The sequence below is a fragment of the Ostrinia nubilalis genome, chromosome 30, assembly GCF_963855985.1.
Source record: "Ostrinia nubilalis chromosome 30, ilOstNubi1.1, whole genome shotgun sequence".
Lineage (NCBI taxonomy): Eukaryota > Metazoa > Arthropoda > Insecta > Lepidoptera > Crambidae > Ostrinia > Ostrinia nubilalis.
In genome coordinates, this window is record NC_087117.1 from 7,010,288 (window position 1) to 7,026,131 (window position 15,844).

The following is a 15,844-nucleotide window of genomic DNA, read 5'->3' on the forward strand; positions in this document are numbered from 1 at the left end:
CATGGAGACAGAAGAAAAACCGCAGCACGTGCACAAGGAGTGCACAAGCGTAGCAGATCAACAGGCTCAAATTCTCCAATCACCAGGGTCGCTGCAGAAGGCCTGTAGCGACCTAGATAGGCTGCTGCTACCTGGGGCGATCTGGAGCGGTTAGAATAGGAAGATAAACTACAAATAACGCACAATGGTCTAATCAAAAGGCTAAGTGCAATATTCGATTGCCCTGCAAAACTAATTACGAAAGTCCTTATGAATGGATGCTATGTATAAAGTATATAATTATTTAAATGGCATTTGTGGCTGGACTTTATCTGTTTAGCTCGCAAGTATAACATGTCTTGTTAATTCATGTCTCTATTGATTTAAGAAGATTCCCGCCTTAGGCAGATTCGATTTTTTCAAGTTATTTATGATTTAAGAAGAGGCTGACAAGGGTGGCTAAATTTCTTGCGCTACTTCTTTTCAGCACTGGCCCATTTATGTCCCAAAATAAAAGTAGGGTTCAAGTAATACTAGGACGTGTCAAAGAGCTTTTTAAAAGCCTCTTTGTTGAAAACAAATGCATTTTATGACTTTACTTTTATATTATCCTTCTGTAGCCAAAAGGCAATCAATATAGCTTGACATCATCATCTCTGGTCCAGAGTTTGATTCCTAATAGGGTGATTGTAGAAAACAAACTTTTCTCTGTCTCCTGTCTCATTATTTGAAGTGAAACCATTGTTGTTTCTGGTCTTTATTACACAATTGCTTCAGCTATACTTACTTTAAAATATGAGATAATGTATGTGATTTAGGCCGATATTATTCATGGTATATGGTGTAATAATGAATAAAATAGTAGTTTCAGATCAGAATAAACATTTAAGGAGTAAATAATTAGAATTCAGTCTCAAATTCTAGCCTTATTCCTTTACAATCGCCACTTATATCACTTTACACATAATTATTAGGATACTTAGATCGCTATTATGTTAGTTAGATCAGTTTACACATTTTTTTTCTCACCGCAAAATTGGTGTATATTGATATAAGTAAAAAAATTTGGACGATTTACCCTAAATAACCTGAAATAATGATTCCTCATAGTGTAATTACTTATGTTTGTTTTACAACTTTTTCTAAAATTGAAGAAACAAAAAATTATCAACAGAAATGGCGGAAAATGTATCACTTTACACTTGTTAGCGTGTGGTCAATTCAGTGTGGTGTAAAATGATTTATGCCCCATTACATCACTTTACACGAATGTAAAGTTGTCGTGCATGGTGATATAACTAGGTTTTTATTTAATTACGAAAAAACCACACGCTATATTTCCCAAACTGGCACACTGCCTTATTATATCTAACATTACCTTTCACCTAAAAAATATTTCACCAAGTTATCTCTAATAGCGACGAAGCAGGATTTTTTTTAACTTCAAATGCGATTTCCCAAAAATCACCATTTTCGACTTAACTCCCTTTTCACTGGGGGTACAGAATTGCACCGCCCCCCCGTCACCTGTCCGGCTTTTATGGTAAAATGTCCGGCCAAATGAAGCACGAAGTCCGGCTTTTGTGATTTTCGACCTGGAAACCCTAAGCACGCAGCGCCGTCGCGGCCTCTTTAAACGCCACCAGAGACCCCCGTATCTGATGGTCGAGGCCTATTAGGAAGGGATAGGTGGAGGTCATAGTCGTGTACTTACCATCGTGATAGTGTCTTTGGAAGTCGTCTTCCTTCGCTTCGATCTCTTGACTACTTGAAATCTCGCTCCTATTCCGCCCACATAAGACTCACAGACGTAGTAGTGTCTCCAGCGCCTTCCTGCTACCTTTATGAGGTCATCTGTATAGTTCCTTCCATCCACTCGGCCGCGCCCCAGCAATGTTTGGTCCCGGTCGCGCGGGGTGCGGGGAGTGTGGTCCGAGCAATCCGTAAGGCATTACTGTAGTGTGCGTGTGCACTCATGGAGCATTTAGCGTGTACCGGTAACACTCAAACATTAGCGGAAGAATGGTGGGGCGCACGATCTATACACCTAATGAAAAATCGACCGTATTACAGCGTCAGAAAGCTTACCGTCGTGGTAGTGCCTCTGGAAGTCGTCCTCCTTGGCGTCTCCTCATCGTCATCTCCGCTCGCATGTCCTTGTGTCTCGCCAGCAGTCTCTAGCCATTGCAATCTCGCGGATATAATTATATATAGGGATAGGATCCCGCCCACATAAGACTCACCGTCGTGGTAGTATTTCCAGCGCCTTCCTGCTATCTTTATGAGGTCATTTATCACCTTGTAGGTGGGAAAAACGCCCTTATTACAACGTGAGAAAACTTACCGTCGTGGTAGTGCCTCTGGAAGTCATCCTCCTTCGCGTCGATCTCCGCTCGCATGTCCTTGTGCCTCGCCAGCAGTCTCTCCGCTCCGGCCACGTCGCGGGCCAGTTCCGCGGCCGTCACGCGCGCGATCTTCTCGCGCCAGTTCAGACTTCATAACACCCCAGCTACACTACTCGCAAAGTTGGCCGAAGTTAATCGAAGTAGATAGTGTGAACACACACTTCGCTTTGAGCAACTTAGCCTCGCCACGTCCGACTTTTGTTTAACTAATTTTCGCCTGAGTCAAAGGGCCCGAAGCGTTCCAAACACGCGTTTGAATACAAAGTATCTGACTACACTACTCGGCTAACTTCAGTACTGCAACGAAGCGTCCAAGCGTGTAGCGTAGCTACGATATAAGATACCAAACACGTGTTTGAATACGAAGTATCTGACTACACTACTCGGCTAACTTCGGTACTGCGTCCAAGCGAGTAGTGTAGCTGCGGTATAACATTCACCGTCATAGTAGTGTCTCCAGCGCCTTCCTGCTACCTTTATGAGGTCATCTGTATAGTTCCTTCCATCCACTCGGCCGCGCCCCACAATGTTTGGTCCCGGTCGCGCGGGGTGCGGGGAGTGTGGTCCGAGCAATCCGTAAGGCATTACTGTAGTGTGCGTGTGCACTCATGGAACATTTAGCGTGTACCGATAACACTCAAACATTAGCGGAATAATGGTGGGGCGCGTCTTCGTGGATCGCACGATCTATACACCTAATGAAAAATCGACCGTATTACAACGTGAGAGAGCTTACCATCGTGATAAGTGTCTCTGGAAGTCATCCTCCTTGGCGTCGATGTCTGCTCGCATGTCCTTGTGTCTCGCCAGCAGTCTCTAGCCATTGCAATCTCGCTCCTATCCCGCCCACATAAGACTCATCGTCGTGGTAGTGTTTCCAGCGCCTTCCTGAGGTCATATATCACCTTGTGTCACCTTTGTCGGCCGTTTGTCGGCCGTTTGGTGTAGTGGTTCAGAACGGACTACTATGCCGAGAGGTCCCGGGTTCGATTCCCGGCCGGGCAGAAATTGAAATGATGAATTTTAATTTCTGTGACGGGTCTGGGTGTGACTATGTATAATATTTATGTATTTAAAAAAAAAAAGTATATAAGTAGTATATCCGTTAAGCTAGCACCCATAACACAAGCATTAAGTTGCTTACTTTGGGGCTAGCTGGCGCTGTGTGAAATTGTCCTGTGATTTATTATTATTGTGGGTGGAAAATTCGACCTTATTACAACGCCAGAGAGCTTACTGTCGTGGTAGTGTCTCTGGAAGTCGTCAAAAGTATCTCGGCTCGTTGCAATCTCGCCCCTATTCCGCTCACATAAGACTCACCATCGTGGCAGTGTTTCCAGCGCCTTCCTGCTATCTTTATGAGGTCATTTATCACCTTGTAGGTGGGAAAAACGCCCTTATTACAACGTGAGAGAGCTTACCATCGTTTTAGTGCCTCTTAAAGTCGTCAAAAGTCTCTCGACTCGTTGCAATCTCGCCCCTATCCCAACCACATAAGACTCGCCGTCGTGGTAATAATGCCTCTAAACACCTGCACACATCAGTCTTTAGAAGGAGGATACACACCACAATATTTGTTGCAATCTCGCCCCTATTCCGACCCCATAAGACTTACCGTCGTGATAGTGTCTCTGGAAGTCATCATCCTTAGCGTCGATCTCTGCTCGCATGTCTTTGTGTCTCGCCAGCAGTCTCTCCGCTCCGGCCACGTCGCGGGCCAGTTCCGCGGCCGTCACGCGCGCGATCATCTCGTTGGTCCACGCCCTGAAAGGTTGGGTTGGTTAGTTCAACTATAACGTAAATAACACAAAATAATGTAACAAAAGTTAGAGCGATTTCGCAATTGTGAAAATTCAGTCTGGAACTATATATTTTCGACACACATACGAGACATACGTCCACCAATGTCTATAGTAGTTTTCTAGATTCGTTTTCGATGGAATCGGATAGGACATAGTGTAAAACCGCCTCACACCAAGTCGAGAACGGCTGGACAAAATAACCTCTGATTTATTAAATTAATCTCTGAATGACAGTATAGCTATAAGAAAAATAAGCGTAAAAAATCCTTCAAAATAAGATATTGGAATGTAATGCGTCGTGTAGTTTAAGCTGTATCATCATATTTTCAGCCACAAGACTACCACTACTGAAAATAGACCTATCTCAATGATGGGCCAGTTGGCAATGGCAAACTTTATCGTTCGTTTTCCAATGATGTCCATTGCTGGACAAAGGCCTATTCCTTCCAGAAGCTTTAAGTGTCTTCACTGATATTAGGTACTATTTATGTATGTTTAGAAAATCTTACTATTTTATTTATTTTACCAATGGTTCGTGACCCTCACTCGGCATGGGGCACACTGAAAACCAGCGCCGTGGCCTTCGTCACCGTGGGCCACGGCATATGCTGAGTGGGTCCCGTTGCAGTGGGCATCTTGTTGGTGAGTGGGTGGCACTGTTCAGTTTACTCTTGTTTTTACTTTTTTTTTTCTTGTTCCATTATTATGTGCCACTGTCATGTCTATGTAATTGCCTGTATTTGTGTGATGTCCATTGTAATAAATGTATCTTTCTTTCTTTCTTCAACACTTGCACTTCTGACTTCAATACTCACAGCAGCTCCTGGTAGGTCCCGAAGTAGGCCTGCAGTTGTTCCGCCAGCTCGACCTGTGTGCCCGCGTGGTCTGCTCTCGCCGCGAGTGCCTCCAGCGCTTAAATGACACTCTACACCTGAAGCCTACGTCTAAGATAGGTTCCATCTGGAGACCTGCACGCTTTCAGTGTTTCCAGCGTCTCAATAATGCTCCCTCCTTGCATTCCAAGCCTCCTGGTACTCACAGCAGCATATCTGAAAAGCTTTTTACAGTCAATACTCACAGCAGCTCCTGGTAGGTCCCGAAGTAGGCCTGCAGCTGCCCTGCTAACTCACCAGCGCCTCAATAATAGGGATCTTTCCCACTTCCCGTTTTTTTGCAGGAACTGTTTTAACAGTCAATACTCACAGTAGCTCCTGGTAAGTCCCAAAGTAGGCCTGCAGCTGTCCCGCTAACTCACCAGCGCCTCAATAAAAGGGCTCTTTTCCATGGATACCTTCCGTTTTTCGCAGGAACTGTTTTTACTGTCAATACTCACAACAGCTCCTGGTAGGTCCCGAAGTGCCCGCGTGCTCGGCTCTCGCTGCAAGCGCCTCCAGCGCTTAGATGACACTCTACACCTGAAGCTTAGGCTTCAGGCTTAGACTTAGGCCTAAGATAGGTTTCATCTGGAGACCTGCACGCTTTCAGTGTTTCCAGCGCTTCAATAATGCTCCCTACTTGCATTCCTAGCCTCCTGGTACTCACAGCAGCATATCTGAAAAGCTTTTTACATTAAATACTCACAGCAGTTCCTGGTAGGTCCCGAAGTAGGCCTGCAGTTGTTCCGCCAGCTCGACCTGTGTCCCCGCGTGGTCTGCTCTCGCCGCGAGTGCCTCCAGCGCTTCCGAAACGTCTTCTAGCTTGGCTGTCACGTGCTCCTTGGCGTCGGGGAATGCTGTGCCCAGCCTGCGGGTAGATAGGAATGGAAACTTTAGACATAGGAATAAAAAAAAACTAAGTATGTCTGCGAATGACCAATCGGATTCCCGAACCGAAGCTGAGCGGGGCTGTGGTATGGAAATAACCGAACCTGATTGGTGATTCAAAGACATCTCTATGCTTCGGTGGTAAATGGGCTAATCTAACAGTCTATACTACACTAATGCAAGTAATGAATAAAACAATGTAGCATCTATAAAATAAGTTATTGAAAACAATGAAAATGTAACGTGTAGATTCTGCGCGTGCAGCTATCTCTCTCTCTCTCTCCCTCAAGTCTCCTTTTATCTTTCTCTCTCAGTATCCACTTACCTAGCAGCCTCTTCCTTTAGTCCAGCGTGTCTCGCTCTTATAGCGTCCAAATCAGCGTGCAACGCAGTAAGGCGTCGCTTCTGCGCGTACAAATCTCTACCCAGGGTGCTCATTTGATCATCAAGCGTGTATCGATCGAGTTCATAAGAGAGCCCGTTTGAATAGCTTGGTAGTGTGACGAACCCAGCGTACTTAGGCGCCGTGTAGTCCGTGTCACTATATTTTGTCTTACCTAACAGCTTCTTCTTTGAGACCAGCATGTCGTGCTCTTATTACGTCCAAACCCGCATGCAGCGCAGTAAGGCATCGCTTCTGTGCATGCAGCTATTTCTCTCTCTCCCTCACTCTCTATCCCCTATTCTCTCTCTCTAGCTCACTCACTTAGCAACTTACCTAGCAGCTTCCTCCTTTAATCCAGCGTGTCTCGCTCTTATAGCGTCCAAATCAGCGTGCAGTGCAGTAAGACGTCGCTTCTGCGCGTGCAGTTCAGTCCTAGACCGCGCGCCTGCGTCCGGTAACAGTGCTTCCTTCTCCGCCACCCAGGCTGCTGTCTCGTCTGACACATGTCCTTGAATTCAGGAGACGTGCTCGTGTAGCCAGCGCGACGTGCAGTGCACGCGTCTCGCGCTATTTTGACTGTCTTGCTTGAACTACCGTCAATTTCACTTACCTAGCAGCATAGTTTTTAAGACTAAAGCCTGGTCCGTGAGCACGTAGAATCCCGTCCAATGACCCCAAGCTACCCATCCTTATCGCTCGCGCGTAATTATATTGCTGTCGCGACTGTGCGACGCGATGGGCAGCTTGGGGTCATTGGACGGGATTCTACGTGCTCACGGACCAGGCTTTAGCGTGTCCCGCCCGTAATTTGGACGCTAGTCCAAATCAGCTAGCAACGCGGTAAGGCGTCACTTCTGCGCGTCCTACTCTTATTTCTTTTTCTCTCTCTATCCTATTCTCTCTCTCACACATACTTAATATTCACTTACCTAGCAGCTTCTTCCTTTAGACCAGCGTGTCTCGCCCGTATAGCGTCCAAATCAGCGTGCAGCGCAGTAAGGCGTCGCTTCTGCGCGTGCAGTTCAGTCCGGGACCGTGCGCCTGCGTCCGGTAACAGTGCTTCCTTCTCCGCCACCCAGCCTGCCGTCTCGTCACACTTACATGTCCTTGAATTCAGGAGACGTGCTCGTGCAGTCAGCACGACGTGCAGTGCACGCGTCTCGCGCTATTTTGACTGTCTTGCTTGAACTACCGTCAATTTCACTTACCTAGCAGCATAGTTTTTAAGACTAGCGTGTCTCGCCCGTAATTTGGACGCTAGTCCAAATCAGCTAGCAACGCGGCAAGGCGTCACTTCTGCGCGTGCAGCTCTCTTTCTCTCTCTCTATCTCCCTTTATCCTATTCTCTCTCTCTCTCACACATACTTAATAACTTACCTAGCAGCCTCTTCCTTCAATCTAGCGTGTCTCGCCTTTATAGCATCCAAATCAGCATGCAGCGCAGTAAGGCATCGCTTCTGTGCATGCAGCTATTTCTCTTTCTCCCTCACTCTCTATCCCCTATTCTCTCTCTATAGCTCACTCACTTAATAACTTACCTAGCAGCTTCCTCCTTTAATCCAGCGAGTCTCGCCCGTATAGCGTCTAAATCCGCATGCAATGCAATAAGTCACTCTCTCTTCTCTCTCCTGATACCAGCGTGCTCGTTTGAAAGGCGTGCTCGCATTACTCGCTTCTTGACGCGTGTGACATGCTAAAGCAATATACAGTACACGAGTGTTTTACCTAGCAGCCTCTTCCTTTAATCCAGCGTGTCTCGCCCTTATAGCGTCCAAATCAGCATGCAGCGCAGTAAGACGTCGCTTCTGCGCGTGCAACTATCTCCCTTTCTCACTCTTTCCTATTCTGTCTTTCCAGCATCTTTCTCTCACTTAATATCCACTCACCTAGCAGCTTCTTCCTTAAGTCCAGCGTGTCTCGCCCCCTATAGCGTCCAAATCAGCGTGCAGCGCAGTAAGGCGTCGGTTCTGCGCCTCCAGTTCACTCTCTCTCTCACCTGTTCGTCTCTCTCTCTATCTCTCTCACACACACTTAATATCCACTTACCTAGCAGCCTCTTCCTTTAATCCAGAGTGTCTAGCCCTTATAGCGTCCAAATCCGCATGCAATGCAGTAAGGCGTCGTTTCTGTGCGTGCAACTCGGTCCGTGACCGCGCGCCTGCGTCCGGCAAGAGTGCTTCCTTCTCCGCCACCCAGGCTGCCGTCTCGTCTGCGGAGCGGTCGAACTCGTGGACTTGGCGAGCACCTGCTAGGGCCTGGAATATAATATATTTATTAAACACACAAAATTATAATTGTTTTATAATGGCCATTAAAGTTTTTAATAAAATTCCAGACTCTATCACTGACTTGCATGTAAGCCAATTTAAAAAATGTCTTTATGAATGGTTACTTGATAAATGTTTTTATACTGTCAAAGAATTTCTGAGTGATTGATTTGTGTACCTATAATGACTTCAATTTTTTAATTAATTTATTATTGTTATTAATATGTAAATTCTAATTTTGTAAAATTTGCATGACTACCCTGGACAAAACATGTTGGACTTGACATTTTCTATCGACCATTTTGTTACCATGTTTCTGAGCAAATAAATGATTTATTTATTTAAAAAAAGACAGAGACAATAATCAAATTAATAAGAGTGCCAAAAAGGACACCCGCTCAGTTTAAAGAAGTTAAGAAGAAGTGTAACGGATTAACAAGTTGGGCTATGGGCATGTGTTTGATTTATGAGAAGAATTCCATATCCGGCTCGAAGGCTTAATAATCCATAGGTCACTGATGAAAATCGTGCTACGACTAAATATTTCGGGTGATTGCAAAAACTATTCTATTTTATTGATTGGTCTTGGTATCCGATCGTGATTTTAAATTGTTACAATTCTTAACGCCTAATATTCAGGTCAATGTATTAATTACATTAGATTAGTCAGGGTTTCAAATAGTACCTACTTAAACAACGATCCAAAACTGCAATATGACGCTTTGTAAATAACGCAATATCTAGCAGTAGACTGTCACATAAAATGATGATCCCTTACCTCCTGCCTAGCGAGTGCTAATTCCTTTAGGTCCTCCCATAGTCCTCTGGTGTCCTCCACGCGTTGCTTGACCTTGTCTGCCTCTGGCGCGTTCTTTTCCAAGAGGTGGTACGGTAGGTTACTTATGTGTTGACTAACTTACCTCCTGCCTAGCGAGTGCTAATTCCTTTAGGTCCTCCCATAGTCCTCTGGTGTCCTCCACGCGTTGCTTGACCTTGTCTGCCTCTGGCGCGTTCTTTTCCAAGAGGTGGTACGGTAGGTTACTTATGTGTTGACTAACTTACCTCCTGCCTAGCGAGTGCTAATTCCTTTAGGTCCTCCCATAGTCCTCTGGTGTCCTCCACGCGTTGCTTGACCTTTTCTGCTTCTGCTGTTTTTTTCAAGAGGCGACTAAAGTCCGGTCGCCGAGCAGATAGAATTTCGTTCTATGACCCCATCTTTATCACTCGCGTGTAATTATATTACTGTCGCGCTCGCACACTCACTGCGGCTGCCCGCCACACAGACGCGACAACAATATAATTACTTGCGAGTGATAAGGATGGGTAGTTTGGGGTCATTGGACGTAATTACAGCTGCTCGGCGACCGGATTTTACACTATGACGTTCTATAGGCTATCTCAAAATACTTAAATATTGACCAACTTACCTCCTGCCTAGCGAGCGCCAGTTCCTTCAGGTCCTCCCATAGTCCTCTGGTGTCCTCCACGCGTTGCTTGACCTTGTTTGCCTCCGGCGCGTACTTTTCCAAGAGGAGGTACGGTAGGTTACTTATGTGTTGACTAACTTACCTCCTGCCTAGCGAGTGCCAGTTCCTTCAGGTCCTCCCATAGTCCTCTGGTGTCCTCCACGCATTGCTTGACCTTTTCTGCTTCTGCTGTTTTTTTCAAGAGGCGACTAAAGTCCGGTCGCCGAGCAGATAGAATTTCGTCCCATGACCCCATCCTTATCGCTCGCGTGTAATTATATTACTGTCGCGCTCGCACACTCACTGCGGCCGCCCGCCACACAGACGCGACAACAATATAATTACGTGCGAGTGATAAGGATGGGTAGCTTGGGGTCATTGGACGTAATTACATCTGCTCGGCGACCGGATTTTACACTATGACGTTCTATAGGCTATCTCAAAATACTTAAATATTGACTAACTTACCTCCTGCCTAGCGAGTGCCAGTTCCTTCAGGTCCTCCCATAGTCCTCTGGTGTCCTCCACGCGTTGCTTGACCTTGTCTGCCTCCGGCGCGTTCTCTTTCAAGAGGGCACATACACTGTGACGTACTGTAGGTTACTTATATGTTGACTAACTCACCTCCTGCCTAGCAAGTGCTAATTCCTTTAAGTCCTCCCATAGTCCTCTGGTGTCCTCCACACGTTGCTTGACCTTGTCTGCTTCCGGCGCGTTCTCTTCCAAGAGCGCGTTGCCGCTCTCACACACCGCCTCTATGCGGCCTTCGTTGGCTGTGGAATTAATATTTAATAATAAATTATGATTCAGTGCGATCTGTTATGGTTTCGTACGGTTTAAAATGGTTCACAACGGTCTCTTATTCGGTACAGTCTACTGTAGTACGTTACGGTCTACTACTATGGTCCAGAAGTACAGTCATCTCCTATGATTCAGTATACTCTCAAGGTGAACCATACAGTAGTAAACTATGAAAGTCTTCTACTGTCTACTATAGTATAGTACAGTCTCCTATGGTTCATTACTGTCCTCTACGGTTCAGTACAGTACGGTCCTCTATAGTTCAGTATCGTCCACTACGGTACAGTATTAGTCCTCTATGGCTCACTACAGTGTACTATGCTTCACTAAAGTCACCTATCGGTCTATCATGGTTCATTACGATCTCCTATCGAACAGTACTGGTCCTCTTTTGTTCACTTCAGTCTCTTAGTGGATCAGTACGGCCGCCTATGGTCCAATACTGTCCTCTACGGTCCAGTACAAAACGCTATGCTCCAGTACAATCTCCTACGGCTGTGTACTGACCGTGCAGTTGTGCCAGGAAATTGTCGAAGGCCTGCTGCAGGGTCTCAACGTGTTCTACGTCCAGCCCGTATTCTTCGCTCGCGGCTGCTGACATTTGCTCGCTGATCCATTCCTGGACTTCCTCGCACTCTTGGACGAACCTGAGAAAAGGGTAGAACATTGGTTAATTTATAATTCGAATCGCTTTCCAAGTTGGGATTTTTGACCACATATCTCATGGTCACCATGCATAAGACCGCGGTAAATTATTTCTATTGTGTCTCGATTCGCTGGTACTTAAAGGACTATTACGCTATTTTAATGCTTTTTTATTTGATTCGTTCCTTTTGTAGGAAAACTAAATGTTTGCCATACTACAACCAAGTCTAGGTTTCACTATTTTTAATTAATGCTCCTTATTAATCTGTTTTGATACAAATAAATCCTTTCTATCTGATGATAAAATGAATGATAAAAGATGATATCCACTTTTCCCTTGAGTTTTTTTTGTAAATATGTAGCGATATACGGATATTAAAGATACACGGGCTTCTTGAGAGAATTTGAAAAGTGGCATTGCACAGTTTTGTTTCATATGCCTACACTCAAGACTCGTTCACAAACCAAAGCCATAACCTGTAGGTAATATAGGTAAAGAATTTTTCAGGGATTAGTCCCTCTCGACTAGACTTTTTTTCTCCACATTACCCTTATTAGTAAGGTAAGATGTAAAGAATAAAGGGAACCCTTGATGTGGAGAAAAAAAGTCATAATGCATCATCAGGCCGTGGTTTCAATCAAATCAAGGAAATAATAGAAAGCAGGTCACACTCACTTGAAGTACTTCAAGCTCTGCTGCAAGCGCTGCTGCCGCTTGGCTGACAGCAGCTTCATTTCTTCATAGCTGGCCTTCAGTTCGGACAGGCGCTCCTCGACTAATGCGCGGTCCGATGGCTCGCGGGTCTGGTGAAGAGATACTTGTTTAGTGCTGATTGTAAGAGTTAAAAAAATTGATTGATTTTGAACCTTGTGATAAGGTAATAAAGGGCTAAATAATATTTCAAAGTTAAGGTCACTGGTGATGACAGATGGGTAATCGTGTACCAAGGCAATACTACGAGTACACCCCAGTATTCCTAGTAACTTAACTTACTATTTTAGTTCCCAGTATGTTCTTGCTTAAATCTCTAAGGGCGCTTTCAGTTTAGACGTTTTGTGTCGGACGTTTGTCGTGCGTTTGCAGGACCGCAAATTATATGACAACTGCGTCGGAATAAAATTAACTAATTACATAAGTTAGTGTGCGGTCGTGCTTACGTGCGGCAGACGCGCGGCAGTCGTCCGGCACGAAGCGTCTCAATTGAAAACGCCCCAAGCATCTAACTTATTATAAGGAACCTTTGATGCTGGTCAGAATAGGATGGTCCTCCCTCCTTCATGTGACGATGGATCTGTCAAGTCCCAGTCACTAGCCAAGAAAGAGGCCCTTTCCTAATGCAACCCCGAAACTCGCAGGATATATGTAGTGCGGATAAAAAACTTAGTCACCGCGATTCAGGTTTTCTTAGGCACTCACCGCCAAGGCAGCGGCGCCGCGTTCCAGCTTGGACACGTTGCTGTCAAAGGCTTGTAGCTCCCTTTGCAGTGCGTCCAGACGCCTGGCCAGTGCCAGAACAGACTTACTAAGTAATCCTAGAGGCAAGACTAAACTGGATGGGTGACCGCGCATCAAGGCAGTGCCAGAGACTTCTTACCTGGAGCCACAAAGTCTCTAACTTACTTTAAGGAACTCTTGTTACTGGTTAGAAGAGGATGGGTGACCGCGCTATACACGCTGCATACCCTTCCCTTCTTCCCCTCTTTGAAGGAAACCTCTGACTTACCTTAGAGGACTTATGCCCGTTTTCACCATCAATACCTAATTTTTAGGTAACCCCTATGAAAACAAAATACCTGTTATTTGTTACCATAGGTATCACTTAAAAATTAAGGATTGATGGTGAAAATGGGCATTACCCTTAATACTGGTCAGAACAGGATGGGTGAACACTCAAATCCCTTCCGTTTCTGCCGTCTTGAAGTCGCAATGAGGATCTGCTCATAGCTCCAGTCACAAACCAAGAAAGAGTTCCTAACACAATCTCGAATCTGGCGGTATATGTAGTGCGGATAAAAAACTTCGTCACCGCGATTCAGGTTTTCTTAGACACTCACCGCTAAAGCAGCTGCCCCGCGTTTCAGCTTCGATACATTTGAGTCAAATGCCTGTAGTTCTCTTTGCAGTGCGTCCAGACGCCTGGCCAGTGCCAGAACAGACTTACTAAGTAACCCTAGAGGCCAGACGAAACTGGATGGGTGACCGCGCATCAAGGCAGTACCAGATACTTCTTGCTTGGAGCCAGGAAGTCTCTAACTTACCTTAGGGAACCCTTCATACTGGTTAGAAGAGGATGGGTGACCACGCTTAGCGCTGGAATCCCTTCCTTTCTTCCCTCTTTGAAGGCGCAACAAGGTAGAACACCTTCAAAAGACTTGGAATGCCCCAGGGATATATAAAGGGCGGGCGAAAAACTTCGTCACCGCGATTCAGGTTTTCTTAGGCACTCACCGCTAAGGCAGCGGCGCCGCGTTCCAGCTTGGACACGTTGCTGTCAAACGCCTGTAGTTCCCTTTGCAGTGCGTCCAATCGTCTGGCCAGCGCCAGAACTGATTCCTCGTCGCGACCCACGTCTGGGGAGACCAAAGCTCCTCGCCGTTCAGCCAGCCATGCTGCCGCTTCTGATATTTCTGACGTCAGCTGTGGAATAAAGGTACTTATTTAGAAGTTTTCTTTATATCTTAGGTATTTCCAGAAGATGAAAGGCACTGGATGATTTGCCTGGAAATGGTACGTCTACCATACTCATACTTTCGTTCTGAAAAATTATAATGTCATTCAGTCTGGCTAAATTTCTTCCATCACTTTTTCTCAGCACCAACCGATATAACTATCATAAAGTGGTGGCAGGGCAAGTTATATGCATGCCAAGTGGCCTTCCATGGACGAACCTAACTTTTTGAGAGATTAGGGGGAGAAGTTTGACCAAAGAGGGCCCAGTCTGGGCCAGGGGGAACATAAAAGTGCCAGTTTGGACTAGGGAACACACTTTAGCCCAGGAGAGGGTAGTCTAGCCCAGGAGGGGTGCAATCTAGCCCAAGGGGTAGTGCAGTCTAGTGCAAGGGGGGGTTGACTACTCTAAAGTAAGGGAGAAGTGAGCAGTCTGGTCTATGAAGGATGCAATTGATAGTTGAAGTGAACACTCTGGTCTATGAAGGCTATCACAACACTTACTTGGAGCAGCTCGCATCTTTCGTTAATCCTCTGCGTCCTAGTGGCTGCCGCGTGAACTAGCGTGTGAAGCGCTTGAGACGCGAAGTGGTTTTCCATGGACGTAGCCAACTTTTGGACTCGGGAAGAGGAGTTTGAATGAAGGATAAGGAGGGGCCAGTTTGTACTATGTCAAGGAGGGTCCATTTTGGGCCAGAAGGAGCAGTTTGGCCATGGAGAGGGTAGTCGAACCCAGAGGAGGTACAGTATAGCCCAGTCTGACTCTAGGGGAAGTGGGATAGATCTACTTACTTGTAACAGCTCGCATCTTTCGTTAATCCTTTGCGTCCTGGTAGCAGCAGCGTGGAGTAGCGTCTGCAGCGCGGCCAGCAGCGCTTTAGAGGAGTTGTCAAGCGCTTGAGACGCGAAGTGACCTCGCCTGCATAGTTGCGCCGCGCGGTTGCACACGCCTTTCACTGTTGATTCTCTGTTGGATAACACAAAAGAATGAATTTGAAAAATCGCTAATGTAGACTCATCATCATCATTTCAGCCACAGGACGTCCACTGCTGAACATAGGCCTCCACCAATAATTTTTATAATTTCCATATTGCCCGCTATGTAGCGGCCTGCATCTAGCGCCTTCCTGCTACCTTTATGAGGTCGTCGGTCCACCTTATGGGTGGACGCACGCTGCGTTTTCCGGCACTTGGCCTTGGATCCTTGGGCAGTTTTCGTAGACTAGATTGTTTTAATTATTTCACGTGACACTTACAAAAATGGCCACCCGGAAAAAAGTAAGCATTTGTGGTTATTTATGTGTTCTTAATTCCAATTGCAATGCTCTAAGGCAGTGTTTCTTTACCAGTAGTCCGTGGACCCTTGAGGGACCGCGTGAATATGTATGGGGTCCGCACCTTATCTATGGATCATTAATTTAACGTAAGAATTGGGGTCCTTAAAATTGTGCTTGATTTCGTGAGTCCGTGGACAAAAAAGACAGGGGCGAGGGCGAGGTGAGGGGCATAAATACTTGTAATTTTTAACTAATTTTTTATTTATTTCATAAAGTATACTTCAGTACCTAACTAATCTTCAATATAAACATTGGAAGTTATCCAAATGTTTAAGCATCTTAGCAGGGCAAATGAAAATGCGTCTTTTCGCTCTCCTGTAAAATTT

General features: G+C 45.7%; 1 protein-coding gene across 1 annotated transcript in view; it reads right to left on the reverse strand.

The window, feature by feature from the left end:
- Window positions 1–15,844, reverse strand: part of LOC135085960 (spectrin beta chain, non-erythrocytic 1) — a 176,269-nt gene that overhangs the window by 27,969 nt on the left and 132,456 nt on the right. The window contains exons 70-78 of the mRNA XM_063980744.1: window positions 14,974–15,148; window positions 13,963–14,151; window positions 12,190–12,317; window positions 11,376–11,515; window positions 10,692–10,840; window positions 8,381–8,589; window positions 5,768–5,929; window positions 3,986–4,148; window positions 2,324–2,453 (exon numbers count right to left, since the gene is read on the reverse strand). Coding sequence (XP_063836814.1) covers window positions 2,324–2,453; window positions 3,986–4,148; window positions 5,768–5,929; window positions 8,381–8,589; window positions 10,692–10,840; window positions 11,376–11,515; window positions 12,190–12,317; window positions 13,963–14,151; window positions 14,974–15,148 — 1,445 coding nt within the window. The remainder of the gene's footprint in view (window positions 1–2,323; window positions 2,454–3,985; window positions 4,149–5,767; window positions 5,930–8,380; window positions 8,590–10,691; window positions 10,841–11,375; window positions 11,516–12,189; window positions 12,318–13,962; window positions 14,152–14,973; window positions 15,149–15,844) is intronic.